This window comes from Lampris incognitus, chromosome 5 (genome assembly GCF_029633865.1).
Source record: "Lampris incognitus isolate fLamInc1 chromosome 5, fLamInc1.hap2, whole genome shotgun sequence".
Lineage (NCBI taxonomy): Eukaryota > Metazoa > Chordata > Actinopteri > Lampriformes > Lampridae > Lampris > Lampris incognitus.
This window is the reverse complement of record NC_079215.1, coordinates 24,018,133-24,042,463: the sequence shown is the minus strand read 5'-3', so window position 1 is coordinate 24,042,463 and position 24,331 is coordinate 24,018,133. Positions and strand designations below refer to the sequence as shown.

At 42.6% G+C, this 24,331-nt stretch overlaps 2 protein-coding genes across 7 annotated transcripts; one reads left to right on the top strand and one right to left on the bottom strand.

Annotated features, from left to right (window-relative positions):
- Positions 1 to 4,116: 4,116 nt before the first annotated feature.
- Positions 4,117 to 7,423, top strand: gpank1 (G patch domain and ankyrin repeats 1). Its single transcript, XM_056279616.1, has 4 exons — positions 4,117 to 5,216; positions 5,780 to 5,921; positions 6,130 to 6,205; positions 6,975 to 7,423. The coding sequence occupies exons 1-4, from the start codon at positions 4,773 to 4,775 to the stop codon at positions 7,414 to 7,416; spliced, it is 1,104 nt and encodes a 367-aa protein (XP_056135591.1). The 5' UTR covers positions 4,117 to 4,772; the 3' UTR covers positions 7,417 to 7,423.
- Positions 7,424 to 8,152: 729 nt separating this feature from the next.
- On the bottom strand, positions 8,153 to 23,360 carry LOC130112291 (cytochrome P450 3A40-like). 6 transcript variants are annotated; one of them, XM_056279612.1, is made up of 14 exons: positions 23,254 to 23,360; positions 22,995 to 23,088; positions 22,743 to 22,795; positions 22,455 to 22,554; positions 18,986 to 19,099; positions 18,779 to 18,867; positions 13,088 to 13,230; positions 12,843 to 12,970; positions 12,685 to 12,742; positions 12,446 to 12,606; positions 12,227 to 12,294; positions 11,151 to 11,309; positions 10,778 to 10,940; positions 8,153 to 8,497 (listed from the first exon to the last, which is right to left on the bottom strand). In XM_056279612.1, exons 1-14 carry the CDS (start codon positions 23,325 to 23,327, stop codon positions 8,153 to 8,155), a joined length of 1,749 nt encoding a protein of 582 aa, XP_056135587.1. In that variant the 5' UTR covers positions 23,328 to 23,360. The 6 variants fall into 6 exon arrangements, 4 of the variants coding, with proteins under 4 accessions (XP_056135587.1, XP_056135589.1, XP_056135590.1 ...); XM_056279615.1 differs by having other exon boundaries at positions 8,376 to 10,024; XM_056279613.1 differs by having other exon boundaries at positions 8,376 to 10,024; positions 12,446 to 12,742.
- Between the last annotated feature and the right edge of the window lie 971 nt (positions 23,361 to 24,331).

Here is a 24,331-nt window from a genome sequence, read left to right as displayed (position 1 = left end):
CAATAAATTTGAAGAATGAGCATATATCATAAATCTATTGATCATTCTAGCTAAATTCTATATACACAAGTGCAACTGCACAAACCAAAGACCCCTTTTATTGTATTTTTATAGAGGTTTTGAACAGTACATAAAAAAGTATTAATTCTAGTGCCAATATAAAGGCTAAAAAAACTGTAATGGTATATGTTCACTGTAAAATATGTATGTAAATGAATTGTGATCTCAGCTGTTGTTTCTTAAATGTTTTTCTTTTCTTTTCCCTGGCCTACCCCCCTGGCATGTTTGTTTGTACTGTAGTCATTCGTGTTGTAAAAATGTGACACGTGTGCAACTTGTTAAAGTCAATAAAGGGGGGGGGGGAGTCAACACACGCAGAGCTCTCCGTCTCAGTTTGTATGCACTCATCAAATAATAAATATTCTGTGACAGGGGAACAGCTTTATCCTCCCACGCGCTACGTCCCCCTGGCGAATCCCCTTACTATCAGGTGAAAAGAAGCAGCTGGTGACTCCACATGTATCAGAGGAGGCATGTGGTAGTCTGCAGCCCTCCCCGGATCGGCAGAGGGGGCGGAGCAGAGATTGGGACGGCTCGGAAGAGCGGGGAAAGAAAAAGAAACTCATATGTCAATAAATGTTGTGTCCGGATGAACTAGTTCAACCGTCTTTGATGTGTTGAAAGCTCGGGAGGCGGTCCTGGAGTGGAGGGTCCTGGTAGGAGGCAGGATGAGGGAGAGACTATGGGTACGCACCATTGTGGTAGAAGCTACCTCTTCCTCATGACAAAAGAGACTCTGGGTACATATTGTGATCGAAACAATGGACATTGTTCTACTGTATGGTATAAAGGGGGTGTGCTTCGACATCGGGGCGCGCACTCAAGCGTCTGTTCACTGAACGTATCAAAATCGTGTGACAAGTTGGTCCGCGGTGGCGTAGCGGTCTAAGCATCGGCTTGGTGTCGATGCAGTTGCCCACTGGGGACTGGGGTTCGCGCCCCGGTCTCGTCAGATCCGACTATGGCCGGACTCGATGAAGCAGCAATCATTGGCAACGCTGTCTTCGGGAGGGGGGCGTAGTCGGCTTGTGTTCGTCATGTGAATGTATCTCTGTGTGTGTCGGAAAAACAGTGGTTCGGCCTGGATTCGCCTTGTCACGAAAGTGGGGAGGCGCTTTCCTTCGAGACTGCCGGCCGGAGAGATGCAGTTGGCGAACGCATGCAATACGAGGGTGGGTGTTTGAATTAAAATAGGGATCAATTGGCCACTAAATTGGGAGAAAAAAGGGAAAAATCAGAAATAAATTTAAAAAAAAAAAATCGTGTGACAATACTGTAAGATATGTGTAGCCCGTGGAATTAGATACCACACAGGACACTTACTTCCGGGGTTCTTGTAGCTTTAATTTTATTGTTTGAACCTTCGAATGCAGATCGTTTTACTGAGTGCATACATTCCTGTGTCTTTCGAGCAAACAGATCATAAATGTTCACAGATGTGGCAAGTTTAACAGAAAAGATTTTTAAAAAAGGGAAATAATACAAAATACGGTGCAAAATACGGCAGTGGACTATGTACGTTAAACAGGATTTAACAAAGACATGTGGAACTTCCTGAAGATCGCGCAACTTCTCACTCTGTCAGTTACCTTTAACCAGAATTAAAATGCATATAAAACCTTTACATCCCAAATACAATGGCATGGTGTGGCTTTATTCACGCCAACATTACCTTGTCATGCCTGCAATGGCGAACAGCGGTCGACGGCTCGCGCCCAAAATCACCGAACATCAACTCCAGTAGCGTCTAAATCAAACCATCTTGTCAAATTACCGACAAAAAATATTGTTTGGAATAATGTTACAGGTATATTTCACAAGATATTTACCCTTACTTACTACGGAGTCAGAGCACTGTCACACCGCAATCTTCAGGCGCTCCACACAAGAAAAAAAGAAAGAATACCCAAGATGCACTTGGATAACTTGCACGGAGTTACAATAAAAGTCCGCCACTGCCACTTACTGGTCAAAACATGCAATGACAACCAAAACTATAAAAATACACTCACAATCTGCCTCACAATTTAAATACATCAAATGACATTTTACATGGCTTGACAGTGTAACAATTACATATATTAACGGTTAAACTATACTAAATTTAAGTGGAAAATCATTTAACATATTTAACAGATTTACCACCCGGCTACATATGTTTATCTCGTTCTTCATTTAATGTCAGAGTGGAGTTATGACACTACGCAATAAAAATACAATTTCAAGTGTAGAATTAATCATAGTCACCAATGTAAGTCATCTCAGTAGCTGCGATAAAAAGAAATTCCCACGGCTGAGCTATGTTTTCTTACCGTTGTTTTATTACTCTAGAATGAATGAAATTCATTTGCCTTCATTCATTTTAAATCATGAAAACCGCGATAGTTAAACACATCTGAAGTCTTTTATTAAGGGCCCCTTTTCCCGGTAGGCGAAAAAAGGGGCGGTTTGTTGCCAAGTTCGAGCACTGAATAAGGGGGGATATGCCTGGCAGAGGTCTTCACGCTGCTGAATTTTTGTTTTTGTGCCATGTGTTGTATGTATGTGTGCAATCTGGTTGCTGGGTGATATAAAGGAAGGTCTGATGGTGATGCTGCAATAGCTGCTATAGTGCACAGTGGTGTGCATGTGCCTTCTGGTTGTTGAAGATCAGCTCTCTTGGTGGTGTTGATCCAGTACTCCATATAGTGCATGATAGTGTATATTGTATGTGACTGTGTTGGCACCCATGATAAATGTGTATATTTGTGTGTGTGTGTGTGTGTGGGGGGGGGGGCAGTTCGTTACTCAAGGCCCTGACTGAAACCTCACGGTTCAGTACTGGAATCGAAGATGAAAGAAATTGACATAAAAGTTCCCTTAGGAAGAAGTGAGTGCAGTAGTATCATCAGGGAAGGTATTAACTGACAGTGACAGCAAGAATCAGAGGAAGAAGTCAAAGGTAGGTATTGGCAGCATGGTGGTCCAGTGGCTAGCACTGTTGCCTCACAACAAGATGGTCCTGAGTTCGAACCCCAGGCCATCCCTGGTGGAGTTTACATGTTCTCCCGGTGTCTGTATGGGTTTCTTCCAGGTGCTCCAGTTTCCTCTCGCCATCAAAAATAGAATACTCTTTATTAGTCATTTTGTACATACATATATACATATACATACATACAAATGAAATTTACTCTGCATTTAACACATCCTAGCTGCATAGCTAAGGAGCAGTGGGCAGCTGCCATGTAGCACCTGGAAACCAACTCCAGTTATTTCTTCCCATTACCTTGGTCAGGGGCACAGACAGGCGTATTAACCCTAAAACCCATGTCTTTTTTTTTTGGATGGTAGGAAGCATGCAAAAGACATGAATGTTGGGGTTAATACTCCTGTCTGTGCCCCTGATCAAGGCAATGGAAAGAAGAACTGGAGTTGGTCCCCGGGTGCTGCAGCTGCCCATTGCTCCTATACAACAGGATGAGTTAAATGCAGAGAACAAATTCGTTGTAACAATACAATTCGTTGTAATGTACAATGACAAAATAAAGTGGCTTTCTTTCTTTCTTTCTTCTTTTTTCCATTCAACAACATATAAATAGATGCAGCTTCATAAAATTGAGTCATGAAGATGAATTTAAAATAAGTGAATTAAGACTGTGGACTGGAGATTGGACTACTTTTTGTGGAGAAACATCAGGACGGTAAGTGCGAAGAATATGGGGAGTTGGAGATGGTGGTAACGCGATACTTTGCTGCTGGAAATATAGGAAGGAGAGGAGAATCGTGACTGAGATTCTGTGACCGAGTTAGGGATGGAAACATCCTCTCTAGAAATGTTGGGGAAAGTAAACCTCAAGGACAAATCGGTGAGAGCGTAATATATTTTCTGGTAACCAAGCGCCTGTATCCCTGATTGTAAATCAAATGTTGGTAAAATAAAAAAAGGTGCAATACTCCTGATGGTCGGAGGTAGACAGCAACGCGCTGAACTTTCCCAGTCCAACATGAAATTCGTGAACCAGCAACATGAAAGAACACGAAGAAGAACGAGGAGGCGTAACTTAACCCAAGGTAATGGCTGAACTACGCGAAGTTGAGCGGTAGCTACATTTTTAAAATTACATTGTGTACAGTTTTGAAAAAAGTAAACTATAAAAGAGGATATTAACGCGTTGCCGTTACTAAAGGGAACCAGCCATTTAAGTATACAAACTCGGAACTAGCCTAGGTTCATACTAAGATACTAATCATAGGTAGCTAGCTAGCTAACAACGCTAACGCTGAAACTGCTCTTGAGTTTAATTAGCTGTTACATAGCTTCATTTTTATTTAGCGGTTAAACTGTCAAGTAATGCTATTAAGTAACTCCACGGCAGCATTTGATTTGAAATAAAGGAAGTGGTAATTTGTAAGTTGCTACGCGGAAAGCGTCTCTGATATTCTAAATATGAATAGATGCTTAAAATCCTGCTAATGAAATGGATTGTTAGCCATCGAAACAGAATTAACTAGCTGCCTCTAAATATGTTGACTTGCAAGATGTATTTGCCAAGATGTTAAGGTCGTGTTATGGCTTTAGCAACTCTGGTTTGTAAATGGACGCTTGGGATAAAGTATTCAGACTGGTGCTTACTTTAGAATTTTAAATTGGTCATATTTTTCAATACTGCCTGAAGCGTCAGATGAGTTAAAATGTTAACATTTAGAATTTAAAAACCTGCTTCACACCCATCATGGACAATCTGGGTTTCTTCACCCCTGCCAAGGAGCAGGATATATGGACTAACGGGAAGGAACAGCCCAGCTCACAACCAAGGAGCCTACACAGTGGTGAGGAGGCAAGACTGTTTTATGAAAGTCTCACCAAAGGGAATGATGGGGCGACGCAAAATGAAAGCGTGTGTCAGAGAGAGCAAACGACTAGAACGAGCAAAAAAAGAGAAGAGCAAGGCAGAGGTGGAGATGTACGTCAGGCAGGTATAACAGGGGAGAGGCGGGGGAGAAATAGAGGAGGTAGCGTTCCAAGGAGGGAAGCTAGAGGAGAGAGCAATAGCAGCCACACTTCGTCCTCCGGCGCCATAGAGCTCCAGGGGCTGAAGCTGCTGCGGTGTGCCCAGGAAGGAGACCTCTCTGGAATGAAACAGCTGTTCTCAAAGGGAGTGGACATCAACTTTCAGGTGAAACAACGCTCTACTGTATTTGCAGTTGTCTAATAAAGAAATCAGAATAGAGTTACTCATTGTTAGATCAAAGGGAAACATAATATTGTTTTCCAATGGTCCTATTAAATGAAACATGTATTTTGATTATTTTTACCTCTTATCTGTGCTTAATTTACATCTATTTGACGCTGTGTTTTAGAAATTCACAAAGAAATTGTTTCATTTTTGTGTTTATGATGTTTTTTCTCTTCCTTTCAAATACAGTAATTTTAGCAAAATCATCCTGCGCTTGTAAGTGTAGCCTAAGAAAAAGGTTCTTTGAATAGGAACAAGATAGAGAGGAGACGAATGATCCTCTACAATCAAATTGAAACTAGCCAATAGCATATTGAAGCCTGCCTGCATTGTTCTTAAAATGCCTTGGTGTTGTCAAATCAGATTCCCTCTCCTCACAAAATTCCACTTGACCGTTTCATTCAGACATACATCAAATTGTAGAAGTTTTGCATTGCTCTAAATGCTGTTTCATGGTACTTTCGGTCTTTACTGTAAGCATATGTCTGTGTGTTTCCCTCCAGGATAGCTTCTTCTGGACAGCAATAATGTGTGCAAGCTGGACAGGCCAGAGGGCCGCAGTGAGGCTGCTGCTGCAACAAGGAGCTGCCTGGGTCGGGGTTGTTGACACACAAGGCAGAGATGCCAGAGAATTGGCTCTGATAGGTACACCTGTCATGTGTGTTTGGGGTTTGTCCTAATTATTTGCACTGTTCAGCCCTTGTTTTTATGTATTTAGTTTTTTTTTTGTTCAGCAGTTTTCTCGACATGTTTTTAAATGTGCTTTATAGATAAATTGGATTTTTCTTAATTCAAATAGTGTGTATGTGTTCACTGTTCAGCTGCTTTGTTGAAGTATGTTTATCTTCTCCAGCTGGCCACCAGGGGGTGTTGGAGGAGCTAGCTAACTACGGAAGAAATTCACAGCAAGAAACACAATTTGACAATAGGTTAGTCCATACAAGAGCGATATAGCTAAAAAAAATTATCACAATAAAATGTTTCATTTTAGTTGATGTCGATAATTATTGATCCTTTTTAATCTATTTCTAATAAAGACCAGGAGAAAAAGGTTGAATTCCCGGCCTCGGTCATGACGATGTTCCTGCACAGTTTGCACACAACAGTGTGTTTGATATCAGTCAGAAATTAAAAAACTGCCATACTGGCAAGCTGACCTGTCCTTTTTTGTCAAAAATTTACAGTCTGCACTCATTTTCTCACTTCAATGCTGTTTCTGTTGTTTTGTCACATGTCGATGGTGCAACCAAACAACATACCTGTTAAATGAATGGCTTTTTGCATGCCACTTGTAGCATGCTCCATTATCAAGGGATATGATAGGTTGTTTATGAGCCAGGGAAGGAGCACACTTGGGGTTTGCTGTTTGCGTGTCACTTGGTGCACGCTCCATTATCAGGGGATATGATGGGCTATTTATGAGCCAGGGAGGGAGCATGCATATTCATTATGTGCTTTTATGGCGGTTTGCATTTAAAGGAAACTATCAAACATTCTTCTCTAACAATTTTCTTATTGCTATTATTGAAGTGTCTATTGCTGGTACATATCGCTATCCTTTTATCGCCCAGCCCTAGTACACACAATGTACCCAGCAGAGTAAAACTTGATCACCTCTCTTTAACTAAAGTTAGCTCTACATTGCTCACTTTCATATGCATCCTCTCACCCTTGTTTTCTCTCTTCCTCTTTCTCCAGTGTGCCCCACCCCAAGTGGTGCGATGTGTGTGCAAGTCAATACAGCAACAGTCTGTCATCCCATCTCTCCTCCACTTTGCACCAGTTCAGCCTGAGGCAACCAGCACCTACCCCCTACTACTGTATTCCCTCTTCCAGTGCCAGCTACAAGATGATGGTTCGCTGTGGCTGGAACCCAGGGACGGGGCTGGGGCCAAAGGGGGGTGGGACCATGAAGCCTGTGCCAACTGTGCTGAAGAGAGACCAGAAAGGCCTGGGCTTTGGGCCACAGGAGAGAGCAAGAATTACCCACTTTCTAGCCAAAGACCCTCAAGCAGTCAAATCAACACCCAAGGCAGGAGATGGGAGATTAGACAGGGGGAAGAGGAAGGATGAAAGCAGGAGAAAAGAGGCAAAGGAGAAGGCCTGGGAGAGAGATTTTCGTACTTCATTTTATTTTTGACTCCGCTTTCAAAATAATACTCATACAGTTGTCACTGAAGCCATGTCTGTTGACCTCATCTAAAGTATATGATCCTTTTTTTTTATGAGAATATTGTGTTGCAGCGATTCCAGTCAGTGTTCTTGCATTTCTCAAACTAGATGATTTTTTTTCCTGTCTAAGACAACTTTCTTACTTTTGTAATGTTTTTGAAAAATAACCTTTTCTACTTAAACTGGAACTTAATCCAAAATCCAATTTGAGCTGAAAAGTTTGTTTAATTTTAGGTTGTGAAATGTATCGTCATCACAAGTTAAGCGTTTCTAAGACATCTGTTTTTAAGGCAGGAAATTGTAGTTTTTTTCCTGCTCTTCATCAGTTAAAATAGAGAACCTTGTTCGACCTCCGGCCCCACCAGGATATATCATGTAATATTGAAGGTGTTGAGGTACCATTGTCATGACTACATAGATCTCTGAGTTGAACATAGAATCGTGTTGCTTTTCTTAAATTGAGATGGATGATGCTCTTACTGTTTCATATGGGTATGTCTGAGGGCACAACATTGGTGGTGATGGATCAAATTGTAGCATTCAACTTTTTACTCCACAACATAGTTTGGCTTACAGCACGATTTCTTTCTTTTAGGAAAAGAACATGTTCACGTGTCAAAAATTGAGAGAAAGGGGCGTCTGGTTGGCATGGCGGTCTATTCCGTTGCCTACCAACACGGCGATCATCGGTTCGAATCCCCGTGTTACCTCCAACTTGGTTGGGCGTCCCTACAGACACAATTGGCTGTGTCTGCGGGTGGGAAGCCGGATGTGGGTATGTGTCCTGGTTGCTGCACCAGCACCTCCTCTGGTCGGTCGTGGCGCCTGTTCGGGGGGGAGGGGGAACTGGGGGGGAATATCCTGATCCTCTCACGCGTTACGTCCCCCTTGCGAAACTCCTCACCGTCAGGTGAAAAGAAGCGGCTGGCGACGCCACATGTATCGGAGGAGACATGTGGTAGGTAGTCTGCAGCCCTCCCCGGATCTGCAGAGGGGGTGGAGCAACAACCGGGACGGCTCGGAAGAGTGGGGTAATTGGCCAAGTAGAACTGGGAGAAAAGGGAAAAATCCATAAAGCTCTGCCTTCTATAACAAAATAACAAGTGACATTTGTAGCGCCATTCACCAAGTCGTGGTTCACAACGATTATAGGGTGTTCATCAGTATATTGTGGGGTACAGCTTGTTGGGAGATAACATTTTAGTTTAAACTCGAGTTTGCATTTTGCCAAAACTAAAAATATGCAGTTTAATAGCACTCCCAACAGTTTTCCCAGTCTCTTGTATACCTTAAGGATACCTAAAGGTTCAGATAATACCCAGGCATTAAACTAGAAAGGCGAGAAGTTCATACTGACACGGAGCCTAACCTCCTCAGTCCTCAAAATCAGTATTAGCTCGAAGAGATTCTGACGGAAAAGTCCATCTCAGGTTCTGCCTCGATGACAAAAATGACTTCAGACTTGGTGTCATTCCAAAGTTCAGGGACAACACATGGGGTTCTCAGGTCATTGTTTGCCCCATGGATTAGCAATTTTTAAAAAAATTGTGTTAAGAGCAGAAACAGGCTAAAACCCACAGAAACGGGCTAAAATCCACTGTTTCACAACACTGACTTGATTATATAACATCTGATTAAATAAGCAGTCATGCCACTGGGTAATTTTTCTAGTGACTAGACAAAGGTGACTGTCTCCTTTGCCCTTTATTCTGGTTGTGCATGGTGTTATTTCTAGTGAGGCTGCCATACGTTTTCATAGTGAAGTTTTAATTTCTTTGTTGAACATGCTAGCCTCCCTGTTCAGATACCTTTATTTATTGTCCCTTTCACAATTTTGTGTGTGTGCATCAGTGAATTAAGCTTTCTTGTTTATCGTCATGAAAAAAAAAAATTTTTTTCTCATAGCAAATGATTTCAATATTGCTGAAATAATAGATCCTCAAACTTAAAGACATTTAACGTATTCATGATCGCAAAGTGTTATCGAAGTTGGCTGGCCACATCTACAAATTACCGTAGTGAACACAATGGGGTCAAAGGTTGCACTTTAGCTGACAGTGCTCTACTACAGAAAACCGATGTTCTGCATCTTCAAAAGCATATAGTGAAAGCTTCAACAATTCTTCTAGGACATTCAAAAATGGCAAGCTCTTAACCAACATTAAACAAAAATGATTCTCTCTAAAATGATCTATGAACGTGGAGGGTATGGGTGAAAACATGCTTAGATCCCATATCTGGTCAAACAAAGGCAAGTTATCAGCCTTGCTATGGTTTACATAAGTTTATTTGCAATTATAACAAAATGCCTTTTAAAACATGGCATGGCATGCTATTTCAAATATTGAGAAGATATTGCAATGATTCGGGAGCATACGTTCTCTTAGTAATCACTTCTGCATTGTATTTGAATTACTCTGGACACTGGAGCTGTTCCCAACGGTCTCCAGAAATGGATGTCTGCTTTACTTTGTGGCGTTGTCCCCATTTTGTGAGGATATGGAGCGTGGCACCAGTTTCAATTTGATTGGCCGTACAGGACCCACCAAACCTGTACCGTCAAACTCTAGGGGTATCTGGGGGAATGAATGATTTAGGTAAAAAAAAACAATGTATCAATCTGTATTTGGTCAAACTCTAGGGGTATCTGGGGGAATGAATAATTTAGGTAAAAAAAAACAATGTATCAATCTGTATTTGGCAATGTTGCACCACTTGATTAATTTGCATTTTCCTATACATGCAGATATATTGTCAAATAGCCTATGCAATGATGTATCTGGTAAAATCAGATTTATGGTTCTTTACAGGTTTAGCTGAATGTTCTTTTGAATTATGGAGATATAAATGCATAATAGAACTTGATGGCACCTCTGTCTCTTTTTTTTCGGGGGGGAGGGGGATTTTTTTCTCCCCAGTTGTACCCACCCAATTACCCCACTCCTCCGAGCTGTCCTGGTTGCTGCTCCACACCCTCTGCCGATCCGGGGAGGGCTGCAGACGACCACATGCTTCCTCTGATACATGTGGAGTCGCCAGCCGCTTCTTTTCACCTGACAGTGACGAGTTTCGCCAGGGGGATGTAGCGCGTGGGAGGATCACACTATTCCCCCTAGTTCCCCCTCCCCCCTGAACAGGCACCCCAACCAACCAGAGGAGGCACTAGTGCAGCGAACAGGACACATACCCACATCCGGCTTCCCACCCGCAGACAGCCAATTGTGTCTGTAAGGACACCCGACCAAGCCGGAAGTAACACAGGGATTCAAACTGGCGATCCCTGTGTTGGTAGGCAACAGAATAGACCGCTACGGTATCCGAACGCCTACCTCTGTCTCTTTGCAGACGGAAAAACTGTAGTTCTGTAGAACCTCCACCAAGACCAATTTCATCATTACAAGTACAAATCGCATCCCAATACAGTTCCTTGGCCCTGCCCCAAATGGCAAATAAGTGTAGGGCTCAATGTTGTGCTTGTTCTCCTTACTGAACCTGGAAACACAAACAGCAAATAATAAGTAAAATAAATACCATACAGTTCGTTTTTTGTTTCTTGTTTTCAGGAAATATAGCAACAACACAGCTAGGTGAATTTGATTACTCATAGTTGCACCCCTGCCAGCCACCCAAGGGTGCTTTAATGTGGTTAGGGTATTATTGATACATTCTCATTAAATATGGGTTTATAAGATGATTTTTAACCTATCAGGCCTGAATTCCTCTGGCTCCGGCCAGAAATCAGCATCCCGGTGGAGAGCGAAGAGTGGAATCATGACAACCATTCCCTTGGGGATGACAATTCCCTTAACCTCCACAGTTTTCTTTGCAACACGTTCCAGGCGTGCACTTGGAGGGAAGAGCCTAAAAGTAAAAAAATTGTTTTGTTTTCAATCAAATCTTTTTTTTATACTCAAGATTTATATATTGAAAATAATACCCCAAATCTCAGAACATCTGAAAATATACCTTACAATTTGTATTAATTAACTAATTCATCTTCAGCCGCTTCTCCGGAGTAGGGTCACGGTGGCAGCCAGCTAAGTAGGGCACTCCAGACGTCCCTCTCCCCAGCAACACCCTCCACCTCCTCCTGGGGGATCCCAAGGCATTCCCAGGCCAGATTGGATGTAGTCCCTCCAGCGAGTTCTGGTTCTACCCTGCGGTCTCCTTCCAGTTGGCTGTGCCCGGTAAACCTCCAAAGGAAGGCACCCAGGAGGCATCCTAATCAGATGCCCGAACCACCGCAACTGGCTCCTTTTGACGCGAAGGAGCAGCGGCTCTACTCTGAGCGCCCTCCGGATGTCCGAGCTCCTCAACTTATCGCTAAGGCTGAGCCCAGGCACCCTACGGAGGAAACTCATTTCAGCCGTTTGTATCCTTGATCTCATCCTTTCAGTCACTACCCAAAGTTCATGACCATAGGTGAGGGTTGGAACGAAGATTGACTGGTAAATTGAGAGCTTTGCCTTCCGGCTCAGCTCCTTTTTCACCACAATGGTCTGGTATGTCTGCATTACTGCTAATGCTGCACCAATCTGCCTGTCAATCTCCCGCTCAATCCTACCCTCACTCGTGAACAAGACCCTGAGATACTTGAACTCCTTCACTTGAGCAACAACTCATCCCCAACCCGGAGGGAGCAATCCACCATTTTATTTTTCCACAAGTTTTAGAAACCACATTACATTTTTTAGCTCAGCAGGCAGTGACACATTCTATTACCTGTACCATAATTTGGCTTATCAATACAAAAAACAGACACAAGGGCCCATAACTACCTCAGAGTCTCATTGACCACGCAGTCCAGGTACTCCATCTGCACCAAACCCTCATATTGAATAGGAGCCTAAAGAGATGTGATCAATTGCATTTCAGTTCAGATCAGTGAAAAAATATCAATTTTTGCTGCTGATATCTCATCCTTTAAATAAGATTGTTAGTTGCAAAACTGATGTCCAAACTAGAAGAGTATACATTACAGAGAGATTTTACTCTACCTTGTTGGGGAAGGTAGACTCTATCTCTTCTTGTAGGCGATACATGACATGAGGATTTGTAGCCAGGCTATAGGCCATGAAATTCAGAGTTGTGCTGCTGGTAACATAACCACCACTGATAAAAGTTGTTGCTTGGGAGTAAATCTCATGCTTGCTCAGACCTGTTGGGGAAAGGAAATCAGACATAAGGACATGTTTGGATGTGTTTGTGTGCATGTGTGCTTTCGACAAGTTATTACCCTTATTTGACTTTGTTCCCTTGGAATCAATCATCAATTGAAGGAAATCCACCCGATTCTGAAAACATTCAGCCAACAGAGCAATTACTATGGCTGTTTGACCTATACGTGCATTAATAATTTTTGCGTGTGAGCATATGCATTTGCTTCATTCAAACCTTGCTTGAACTGTTTCTGTGTTCTGCTCTAATCTTTGTCAGTACAGACTGAAAATATGTAGTAGCTGACCGAGGAAAGAGGGAGAAGTCTAACATCTCAAACAGAGGCAGAAGGAATGGAAAAACCCCTGGTGGAAGAGAGAAGGTTAAAAACCTTATGAGCATCCTTGTAATATCCCATCTTATTCGACTCTATTCTGTTCTAAACTTAATCTGGTATATAACTGTAATGAAGTGTTTATTACCTTGGATTGTGAAGAGTAGAATGTTTATTCTGAATAACTGGTTGGCGTTGGTGGTGAAGGCATCTGAAGGGTTTGCAAGTGTGTCAGTGTCCAAACTGAATGCAATGCTGGCCATCGCATCTAAAATGTAAGATCCGAAGTAGCTGGTACACACATAGAGCATTGCTTAACACATTTGTTTGCTTGGTGGTTGAAGCCAGTTATTGGTAGCAGCCCCCCCCCCCCCCCCCGCTTTCTCCGAATTGTGCTCGGCCCGCCTGCCGCCCAGTGACTGCTGGGATAGGCTCCAGCATCCCCGCGACCCCAAGTAAGGATAAGCGGTTTGGATAACGGATGGATGGATGGATGTACTTGGCCAATTACCCCACTCCTCCAAGCCTTCCTGGTCACTGTCCCACCCCCTCTGCTGATCCGGAGAGGGCTGCTGACTACCACATGCCTCCTCCGATACATGTGGAGTCGCCATCTGCTTAATTTCACCTGACAATGAAGAGTTTCGCCAGGGGAACGTAGCCTGTGGGAAGATCACACTATTTCCCCCGGGTCTCCCTCCTCCCCGTACAGGCACCCTGACTGACCAGAGGAGGCGCTGGCGCAGCAACAAGGACACATACCCACATCTGGCTTCCCACCCGCAGACACAGCCAATTGTGTCTGTAGGGACACCTGACCAAGTCAGAGGTAACACAGGGATTCGAACCAGAGATCCCCGTGTTGGTAGGCAACGGAATAGACTGCCATGCCACCCAGACTCCCCTATTTTTATGTTTGCGCCACACTTCTGCTCTGAGCATTGCCAAGCATTGCCATTTGCTTGTATGCCAGATTGGTTTCTGAAAGTTCAACCATTGATCATGGTAATGCTATCTATGGAGGGCATTGTAACATATTTGTAAATAGTTTTTAATTGCTGATGTGTCAGTAATGTGAAACTGATATTTTTCTCTGAAAAGTTTATTTATGCTGTTTTCCCTCATCCAAATCGAGGGCCTACAGGTCTTACATTGTTGTCAGCTATACAGCTGACAAAAACGTAATTGTGTGAATGTGTGAATGTGACAACAATGTAATTGTGTGAATGTAAAGCCCTCTAAGACTGCTACTGACTGTGATTTAGAACCACACCAAGAAGTAAACTTGGTGAACTTTTCTCAACCAGTGTAACTAACTGCTTAGGTAGTATGTGTTCATGAGAACCGACAAATATGGGTAGTATTATAAATAACTTTGAACTATTCCTTTATATATATTTCTACTTTGTATTTTGTACATGTCAAAATTATTATTTTTCAATGTCAAATGAGTTCTATTTTGCCAAGTATAGATGGACAAAGAATTCTAACATGGACAAGAAGTGTCTGAGAAACGTGACCCTTTTAAGTTCTTATAGTATTTCTATTCAATTTCTTTATCAAAGAAGGTTGAATCAGTTCATCTGGATACAACGTTTATTGACAGATACTGACAGATATTGTCAAAGCTGGCAAGATGCCCAAACAGTGCACCAGCCAATCGAAGAGAGGAGAAGGACAACAGCTGTCTAAGTGTAAACCAGTGGTGATTCTGTATAAGGCGGGAGTGTCCGAAAAGCTGAGATGCATATTTTCAAAACACTGTGTCTCAGTTACTTTCAAACCCCAAAACACGCTGCACCAGAAGTTGGTCCATCCCAAGGACCACATCTCCCAGCACAAACAGAGCAATATAGTGTAAGCTGTTAAGTGCCAGGAGGATTGCAGTGACTTGTACATTGGGGAAACTAAACAGACGTTGGCCAAGAGAATGGCACAACACAGGAGAGCTAACATGTCTGGCCAGGACTCTGCAGTCTACACCCATCTACAGGCCAGTGGCCACTCTTTCAAGGATGAGGATTGCACATACTTGATGGGGAGGAACAATGGTTTGAACGGGGAGTCAAAGAGGCCATCTATCTTAAGAGGGAACGACCATCCCTGAACGGGGGGGGGGGGGCGGGGGGGCTAAGAGTACATCTGTCGCCATCTTACAATGCTGTGATTGCAACTATTCCCCAATCCTCTGTGAATAGTACACATAGCCATCAAAACTAGTTAATTGTCACACCCATATTTGCACATGAAACTGGTCGTTGGTTTCAGCCATTATACATCTGTTGTCATCTGTGATTGCAACATTCCCTTATTGAATGAAGGAATGAATGAATGCCTTTATTTGTCATTGTGCAACTGTACAACGAAATTAAGTGCAACTCTCCCCAGTGGTACAAAATTGAATAATAAAAAACATATATATATATAACTATTTGTATATAATATGCAAATAGTCAAAATACAAATAGAAACACATTTTCAGCACAATCAACATATAATGTATACGTAAGTGTAAAAACAAGTGTAATATCTATTACACTAGATAAATAGTCTGTGTATTGCACTAACCCGAGTCAGCATATATATATTTTTTGCACATGTCAAATGTACAGGTGTTATTGCACAGTTTCATGATATTATTGCTACCTTACAGTTTATTTACAGAGTTCAGTTCTTTTATGGCACGTGGGTAGAAACTTCAAAAGTCTGGAAGTACGAGTCTTGAAAGACCTACAGCGCCTCCCAGGGGGCAGCAGAGTGAAAATGTGGTTGCCTGGGTGAGATGAGTCCTTGATCATGTTTGTGGTCCGACGTAGGCAGCGGTATCTGTATATGTCCTCAAGTGACGGTAGCTGTGTGCCAATGGTTTTCTGTGCCGACTTAACCACTCTCTGCAGAGCTTTCTTATCAGCCACAGTGCAAATGGCATACCACACTAAGATGCCATAAGTGAGTATGCTGTCTATGGAGCAGTGATAGAAGTACACCAGCAGTGGATGGGACAAATGAGCTCTCCTCAGTGTCCTCAGAAAGTAAACCTGCTGCTGTGCCTTCTTCACTAGGGAAGTTGTACTGACAGTCCATGTGAGATCCTGAGAGATGTGTGTGTCAAGGAAGAATTTGAAGCTGGTCACCCTCTCCACCATGTCTTCAACAATGTATAAGGGAGCAGGTTCCTCTTCCTGTTTTCTAAAGTTGATGATGATTTCCTTTGTTTTGGAGGTGTTGAGTGCCAAGTTGTTACTGGAGCATCGTACTGACAGTTTGTGGACCTCATCCCTGTAGGCAGACTCATTACCATTCTGTATTCGTCCCACCATAGTAATGTCATCTGCAAATTTTACTGAGTATTTGTACTGTGGGTTGGTATGCAGTCATGTGTGTAAAGTGAATAGAGAAGGGGACTCAGCACGCAGCCCTGTGGAGCTCCAGTGCTGAGTGTCAGGGTCGATGAGTGGTGTGTCCCCCAGCCTGACAGTCTGTGAACGATTTGCTAAAAAGTATTTTATCCATCTTCATGTGGACTGGCTGACACCCAGCTCGCGCAGCTTGATCACCACTCTGCTGGGGATTACTGTGTTGAATGCAGAGCTAAAGTCTACAAACAATATCCTCACATAAGTTCCCGGGTGCTCCAGATGTGTCAATGCAGTATGGAGAGCTGTGTTAATGGCATCCTCTGTTGACCTGTTGGCTCTGTAGGCAAATTGGTGTTGGTCCAGAGTGGGTGGGAGTGCAGATTTAATGTGTTTTAGGACCAGCCGCTCAAAACACTTCATTACAGTGGAGGTGAGTGCCACAGGTCTGTAGTCATTAAGGCTGCTGATAGATATTTTCTTAGGGACAGGCACAACAATGGCAGACTTAAAGCATTTGGGTACAGTGCATAATGACAAGGACATTTATTCATGATTACACATCTGTGCTGACGTGTAATCACAAATAAATGTCCTTGCTTTAATATTTTGCACATACTTTAGATTCACTCAGGGTTTTTTTTTTTTACTTTTTATTCAGAGTAGTTACTATATTTTTCTTAGTCAGGAGCAGCCTAGGGTTCTGACTGGAACCAGCCCTGGTGCAACATTACCGTAGACTGTGTTTAATTTATATTTCTTGCCATTGAATAGGCCAGATTGATTTTTATAGCTGTTGTCATAGTTTAGGTCAGATTGTTATTCATTGATGTTTCAGGTCAGTTTACTATTTATATTTATTGTTGTTGAATAGATGAAATCCATATTCATTATGTTGTTGTCATATAGGCCAGATTGCTATTTATATCCACTGTTTAAATAGATCAGATTGTACTTATAACTTTTGAGATTGGTTTTCTGATGTATTGTCATGTTTGTATTCTGTCTTGATTGTTCTTTGTCTGCTTGTCCAATAGTTTTCTTATGTATTGTTATGTTTTTACTTCTGTATTAATTGTTGTTTGTTTGCCTGCCCAGGGACTACAGATGAAAATTAGCTGCCGGCTAACTCTGGTGCGATTGTAAAATTGTGCGTTGTCCCTGTCAAATAAACAATAAACTAAACTAAACAAGGAGAGGTTAAGGATGTTGCTGAAAACCTCCGCTAACTGATCTGCACAGTATCTGAGGGTCCTCCCTGGAATGCTGTCTGGGCTGGCGGCCTTCCTGGGATTGACACTGCGAAGCACTCTCCTGACACCATCTGTGCTCACATGAAGTGCCAGGCAGTTTGTGGTTGGTGTCAGTGCAGTCTCAGTCGCCGCCTCATACACCTCAAAACGGTTAAAGAAGTGGTTGAGTTCCTCAGCTAGTGAGTCGCTGCTGCTGGTGCTGGTTGGGTCTTTGCTGCCTTTGTAGTTTGTGATTTGATGAATGCCTTGCCATACCCGCTGGGGGTTGCCTTCGCTGAAATGTCCTTCAATTTTCTGCCTGTACGCTGCTTTTATCTCCTTGATGGCTTTTTCAGGGTGGACCTGGCAATGCTGTATAGTTCAGCATTGCCAGGCAATGCTATATAGTTCAGCACTGCCAGGCAATGCTGTATAGTTCAGCATTGCCAGACCTCTAGGTTGTGTCGCGGTCCCTCAGCAGCAGCTTCACATCTCTTGTCATCAGTGGTTTATTGTTTGGAAAGCATCTGATATGTTTGTCAACAGTCACAGTATCAATACAGTTTTGTATGTAAAACAGGACAGTGGCTGTATAGTCTTCTGTGTCTTGTTGTGCAAATAGATCCCAGTGAGTACGCTCAAAGCAGTCCTGAAGCTGAGTGTAAGCCCCTTTAGGCCAACTCTTTATGATTCTCGCTGAAGGCCTTTTTTTTGCTGATGAGAGGTCTGTATGTCGGGGTGAGGACGAGAGACAGATGGTCAGACTGGCCTAAGTGGGGGAGTGTGGAGACCTTGTATCCTTTTCTGATGTTACTGTAAACATGGTCCAATGTATTTTTTATCCTCTGTGAATCGTACACATGGTCATTGAAACTCTAGTTAGTGGTCACACCCATATTTGCATAGGCAACTGGTTGTTGTATTGTACTATGTTGTTTATAAGGGGTGGGGATGCCTGCAGTGAGTTTAGACTGAAGATGTCAGTTAAGTGAGGAAACGTATCTATCAATAAACTGTATCCAGGTGAACTGATTTACCCTTCTTTGATTTTCTTACCTGGATTATTGAGCATGCATCAAGACATATTCAGTTTGTTCTTGCAAGGGGTTTGAGGGCAAAACATTTATATACAGTGATTTTATTTAAGAAATTGCTGAAATGGGAGATTCTTCTTAAGTTCTGAGGACTACATTTTTGCATTGGGGAAACAGTCTTGTGCCATTTGACAATCATTTATGGTAGTTTACTCACTCATTCAGAGTCACGACGTCATCATTTTGCACCTTGGTCCTCAAGCTTTCCATCAGCTTGTGTGAGTGGTGCTTCATGATGTGAAACATCTAAGATAGAGAAGACAAAAGCAGAGGGCAAAATGGTGTTTTAAAGGTGGAAAAGAATCCCTTGGTATCAACCAGAGGATGAAGACAAGTGGATGGGAAGTATACGGACAACACTTACTTCTTTAATATGTCCAGAGGTGAAACAGGGAGACAGGATGTTGCGAATTCGTCTCCATTGATCATCCTCAGCAAAACTCACAGCGTCATATATGTCCCCATATAAACGGAGGTTCTACAGAAGAATGATTAATGATTGTGTGCATTTGTCCTTTGTCTGTGTGTTTGTGGTTATTTCTGATGATCCCCACTACTAAACTCACACATACAGACATACAGTGGAAAAAATATTTTACACTCCCCTGTTAAAATGGCGGGGGTTTTGTGATGTAGAAAAAAAAATGAAACCAAGATAGATGTCCGAACTTTTTCCATCCTTAATGTGAAATTGCAACCTATAAAAATAAAGTGGAAAAACAAGAAGAAACATTTTAGGGAAAAAAGAAAAGAAAAATACAAAACTGATAATAACCTGGTTGCACAAGTGTGCAAACCCTTCTATAATTGGGGATGTGGCTGTATTCAGAATTAACCAATCACATTCAAACTCCTGTTAAATAGTACTTAGTATACACCTGCCATCAATTAAAGTGATTCTGATTAAGGCCAAATAAAGTTCAGCTTTTCCTGACATCTTCTTGGTTGCACCCAACCGCAGAAGCCATGGTCCACAAACAGCTTACAAAACATGAACAGAATCTCATTGTTGAAAGGTATCAATTAGGAGAGGGATACAAAAGAATTTCCGAGGGATTAGATATGCCATGGGCAGCACAGTGGAGCAGTGATCAGCACGGTCGCCTCACCTTGGCAGTCGTCCCGGTTCATCCTCTGTGTGGTGTTTGCATGTTCTCTCTGTGTCTGCGTGGGTCTCCTCCGGGGGCTCTGGTTTCCTCCCACAGTCCAAAGACATGTAGGTCAGCTGAATCGGCCATACTAAATTGTCCCTAGGTATGAGTGTGTGGGTGGGGGGGCCCCTGTGTGATGGCCTGGTGGCCTGTCCAGGGTGTCTCCCCAGCTGCCGCCCAGTGACTGCTGGGATAGGCTCCAGCATCCCCATGACCCTGAGAGCAGCATAAGCGGTTCACATAATGGATGGATGGAATGGATAGATATACCATGGGATGGACACAGTGAAAAATATCATCAAAAAGTAGAGAAAGTGTGGCACAATAGTGACATTACTAAGGACAGAACATCCCTCCAAAATTGATGAAGACAAGCAGAAAGTTGGTCAGGGAGGCTGCCAAGAGGCCTATGGCAACATTAAAGGAGCTGCAGGAATTTCTACCAAGTACTGGTTGCTCCCTACATGTGACAACAATCTCCTGTATTCTTCATATGTCTGAGCCAGAGCCCTAGAAAGAGAGAGTTACGTCAACTCCGTAGATGTCAATGGGCCAAAATTATTTAACAGCAATGGCGGATCATGGGAGCCCTGAATAGTTCCAAACAGTGCGACCCGGGGCAATAGGATTTCTATGGCGAAGGTATGTTTCTCGCATTAATCAAAGGTTAATTTACAGGTAAGAGTGAGTAAGTAAAGTTAGCCAGTTTACTGTCCACATTCTTCCTTTTCAGAGGAAATTATAGCAATTCTAAAAACATTATCGCAATAATAATGTTCCTACACATGCGCATAGAATATGTGTCACGTTGGAATATATCTATATCTATATATAAATGTAAAAATCTGAAAATATTGGTTAGTAGTTACCAGAAATCGTGGCTAAGCAGTTCATTTAAATGACCCGCCAAGCTTCGTTTGGAACTATTCAGCGGTTACATGAACCATGTGACCCTCTCGCGTTCTGACCCCTCATTGACGTAACTCTCTCTTTCTAGGGCTCTGGTCTGAGCTATGGGGTACGGTGGCAAGGCGGAAGCATTTCACATGCAAAAAACAAAAACATTCAAGCCTGGCTAAATTTTCAAAAGCATGCAGCTTGTCTCACAAAACTATGTGGAAAAATGTGTTATAGTCTGATAAGACCGAGGTTTAACTTTTTTGGCCATAAAGTCCAAAAGGCATGGTTGGTGTAAAAACAACACAGCACATCACCGAAAGAACACCATACCCACGGTGAAGCACGGTGGTGGCAGCATCATGCTTTTGGGCTACTTTTCTTCAGCCAGAACTGGAGCTTTAGTCAAGGTGGAAGGAACCATGAAATCAGCATTTTGGAATGGCCCAGCCAGAGCCCAGACCTGAATCCAGTTGAAAATTTGTGTGGAGTGACCTGAAGAGGGCTGTGCACACAAGGTGCCCTCACAATTTGACAGATGTAGAACGCTTTTGCAAGGAAGAGTGGGAAAATATTGCCAAGTCAAGATGTGCCAAGTTGATAGACCCTTACCCCAAAAGACTTTTTGGTAACACTTTAGTATGGAGAACATAAAAAAACTTAATTACTAGTGAATTAGTAATGATCAAGATGTCACTTTAGTATGGGGAACATATTCTAAGTAACAAAAACTTAATTTACAGTAATTTAACACTATTAACACTTGTAGTTTTGTGTTTTGTTATGTAAGAACAGACCATATTCATTAAGTGTTAGTAAGGGAGAATAACTCTTCTTGTGGTACTACCACCTTATAAAGTCCATACTAAGCAAAGCATATTGAGATGGTACTACTAATAAGCAATAATTCTGAGGTTATAGAGGGAAAACTCATAGTTAATGGCTTACTGGTTGTATAATAAGGCCATGCAGAATAAGGCATTAATGAGTACGTAATAATGACCAATTAAGAGCCAATATGTTGCTAATTTGCATGCTAATAAGCACCTAATTAATGGTGACTACGTTCCCCATACTAAAGTGTTACCGACTTTTTTTTTTTTACTACTTTATTAACCCCCGTGGGGCAATTCTTTCTCTGCATTTAACCCATCCTGTGTAGTTAGGAGTAGTGGTCAACAGTCATGCAGTATCCGGGGACCACCTCCAGTTCGTCTTGCCATGCCTCGGTCAGGGGCACAGACAGGACTGTTAACCCTAACATGCATGTCTTTTTGATGGTGGGGGAAACCGGAGCACCCGGAGAAAACCCACTGCAGACACGGAGATAACATGTAAACTCCACACAGGACGATGACCTCCAAGGTTGGACAACCCCGGGGGGTTCGAACCCAGGACCTTCTTGCCGTGAGGCGACAGCGCTAACCACTGGGCCACCGTGCCGCCCACAGACTTGAGCGCTGTAATAAAATCAAAAGGTGCTTCAACAAAGTATTAGGGGTGTGCAACCAGCTTATTGTTAAGTTTTTCATTTTTATTCCCAAAAATGTGTTTTTCACTTTTTATAGATTGCAATTAAAAAAAAGTGGAAACATTTCTGACATGATTTATATATATATTTTTTTACATCACAAACGTTTTAAAAGGGGTTGTGTGGAGTTTGTATTCACCGTAGGTAAAATGGATGTGCAAGTCAGTGGATCGATATTGAGTCAGTGCATGTTAATGGACAGGCTGTAACACTAAATGGTTGTGTGCTGTGTTTTCTGCCTTTGGTGCTCTTACCCGCCGGTTAGTAAAGTTGGAAAAACACTCTTTCACCAGGATGGTTTTCACCATACCGGGGTCTGTTACAGCTAACACGGGCTTCTTAAACTCGTAACTCCTACCACACAAACGCAAGCGCACACACATGCAAACACCTTCAGTCTGGGGACATTTAGTTCACGCTGCTTTTACAGTGCAGCTGCATTAGGACAGCGAGGGTTAAAGATGGTTAGACATGCACAATCACACGATTTTAAGCATACGCATACACATATACTATACATTATACGGCTTTTGTAGACTTACCCCCAAACTTTCCCATATATCTTAGCGCACTCCAAGTCTTGAAAGTAGTAAATCTGAAAAGAAAAAGTACTTTTTTTTCCCATCCTTAACTGAAATTGGTATTTTGAAGCTGCTGGTGAAGTTCAGCCGCCAGCTGCTTGACACTTGAACCCTGAGATTGTATTTAACTGGGAATTCTCGCGGCATAGCTACGAACATTTTTAGGCTATTCCAACATCACGAGCAACTTTTTAAAAAGAGTACTGTACACACTCGGCCGTGTTGGGTGACGGTGCCTAAGTACATCGTGGGTTTCGGACCGGGGATTCCGAGCTTCTTGAACACCCCATATGAGCTGTAGCCATACCTACAGCACGACAGGAAAATAAAAGTCGCACAGTGAAGCTCAGTCAGACACACTAGCAGACCCTCTGCTTTTTCTTCCCCTCCTTACACCCTTATTTTTTTGTAATCCAAAGCAATCAAGTTTTTTTTTAACATTTTTTAACTTAGGTCAAACTCTGATACTCACTTGATAAAAATCCCGATCAGTATGGCCAGTAGAGTCCATGTCTCGATAGAGAAGAAAGGAAGAAAGACGAGCATGGTGTCTTGGACTATCTGGGTTTGACAGGTGGTTCCTGAATTTGGCCAAGCTGCAGTCAGGAGAACCTCCGGGTTTAAATCGCTGCGTGTGTGACGCCTTTATCTGGTCGCGTCTATATGGTAACGCTAGATTTGCGAAACTCTCGCGAGATATTTACCGAACCTCGACCCAACCCCAACTTCTCGCTCACCTTGCGGAAGTGTGCGAGAGTTCCGCAAATCTAGGGTTACCGTCTAGACACGGGCCGTTTATCTCCGCACGAAAAGTTTTTTTCCTCCCTCCGCAGTTTTCACTGCACTTGTTGCGCAAGTTGTACAAACGTCAGCGACCTACCGGTATTTATTTGTAGGACACGGACAACACTTTCATATCTCAGCTGTTTACTAAACTGCTGGGCAAGAAAATAACCGGTTACACTGCTATTAGGGTCCAAACCAATCCCTCTGTATCATTAAATCCAACAGGTTTAAAAAATAAAAATATAGTTTCTATATACACTACCGTTCAAAAGTTTGGGATCACCCAAACAATTTTGTGTTTTCCATGAAAAGTCACACTTATTCACCACCATATGTTGTGAAATGAATAGAAAATAGAGTCAAGACATTGACAAGGTTAGAAATAATGATTTGTATTTGAAATAAGATTTTCTTTACATCAAACTTTGCTTTCGTCAAAGAATCCTCCATTTGCAGCAATTACAGCATTGCAGACCTTTGGCATTCTAGCTGTTAATTTGTTGAGGTAATCTGGAGAAATTGCACCCCACGCTTCCAGAAGCAGCTCCCACGAGTTGGATTGGTTGGATGGGCACTTCTTGCATACCATACGGTCAAGCTGCTCCCACAACAGCTCAATGGGGTTCAGATCTGGTGACTGCGCTGGCCACTCCATTACCGATACAATACCAGCTGCCTGCTTCTGCTCTAAATAGTTCTTGCACAATTTGGAGGTGTGTTTAGGGTCATTGTCCTGTTGTAGGATGAAATTGGCTCCAATCAAG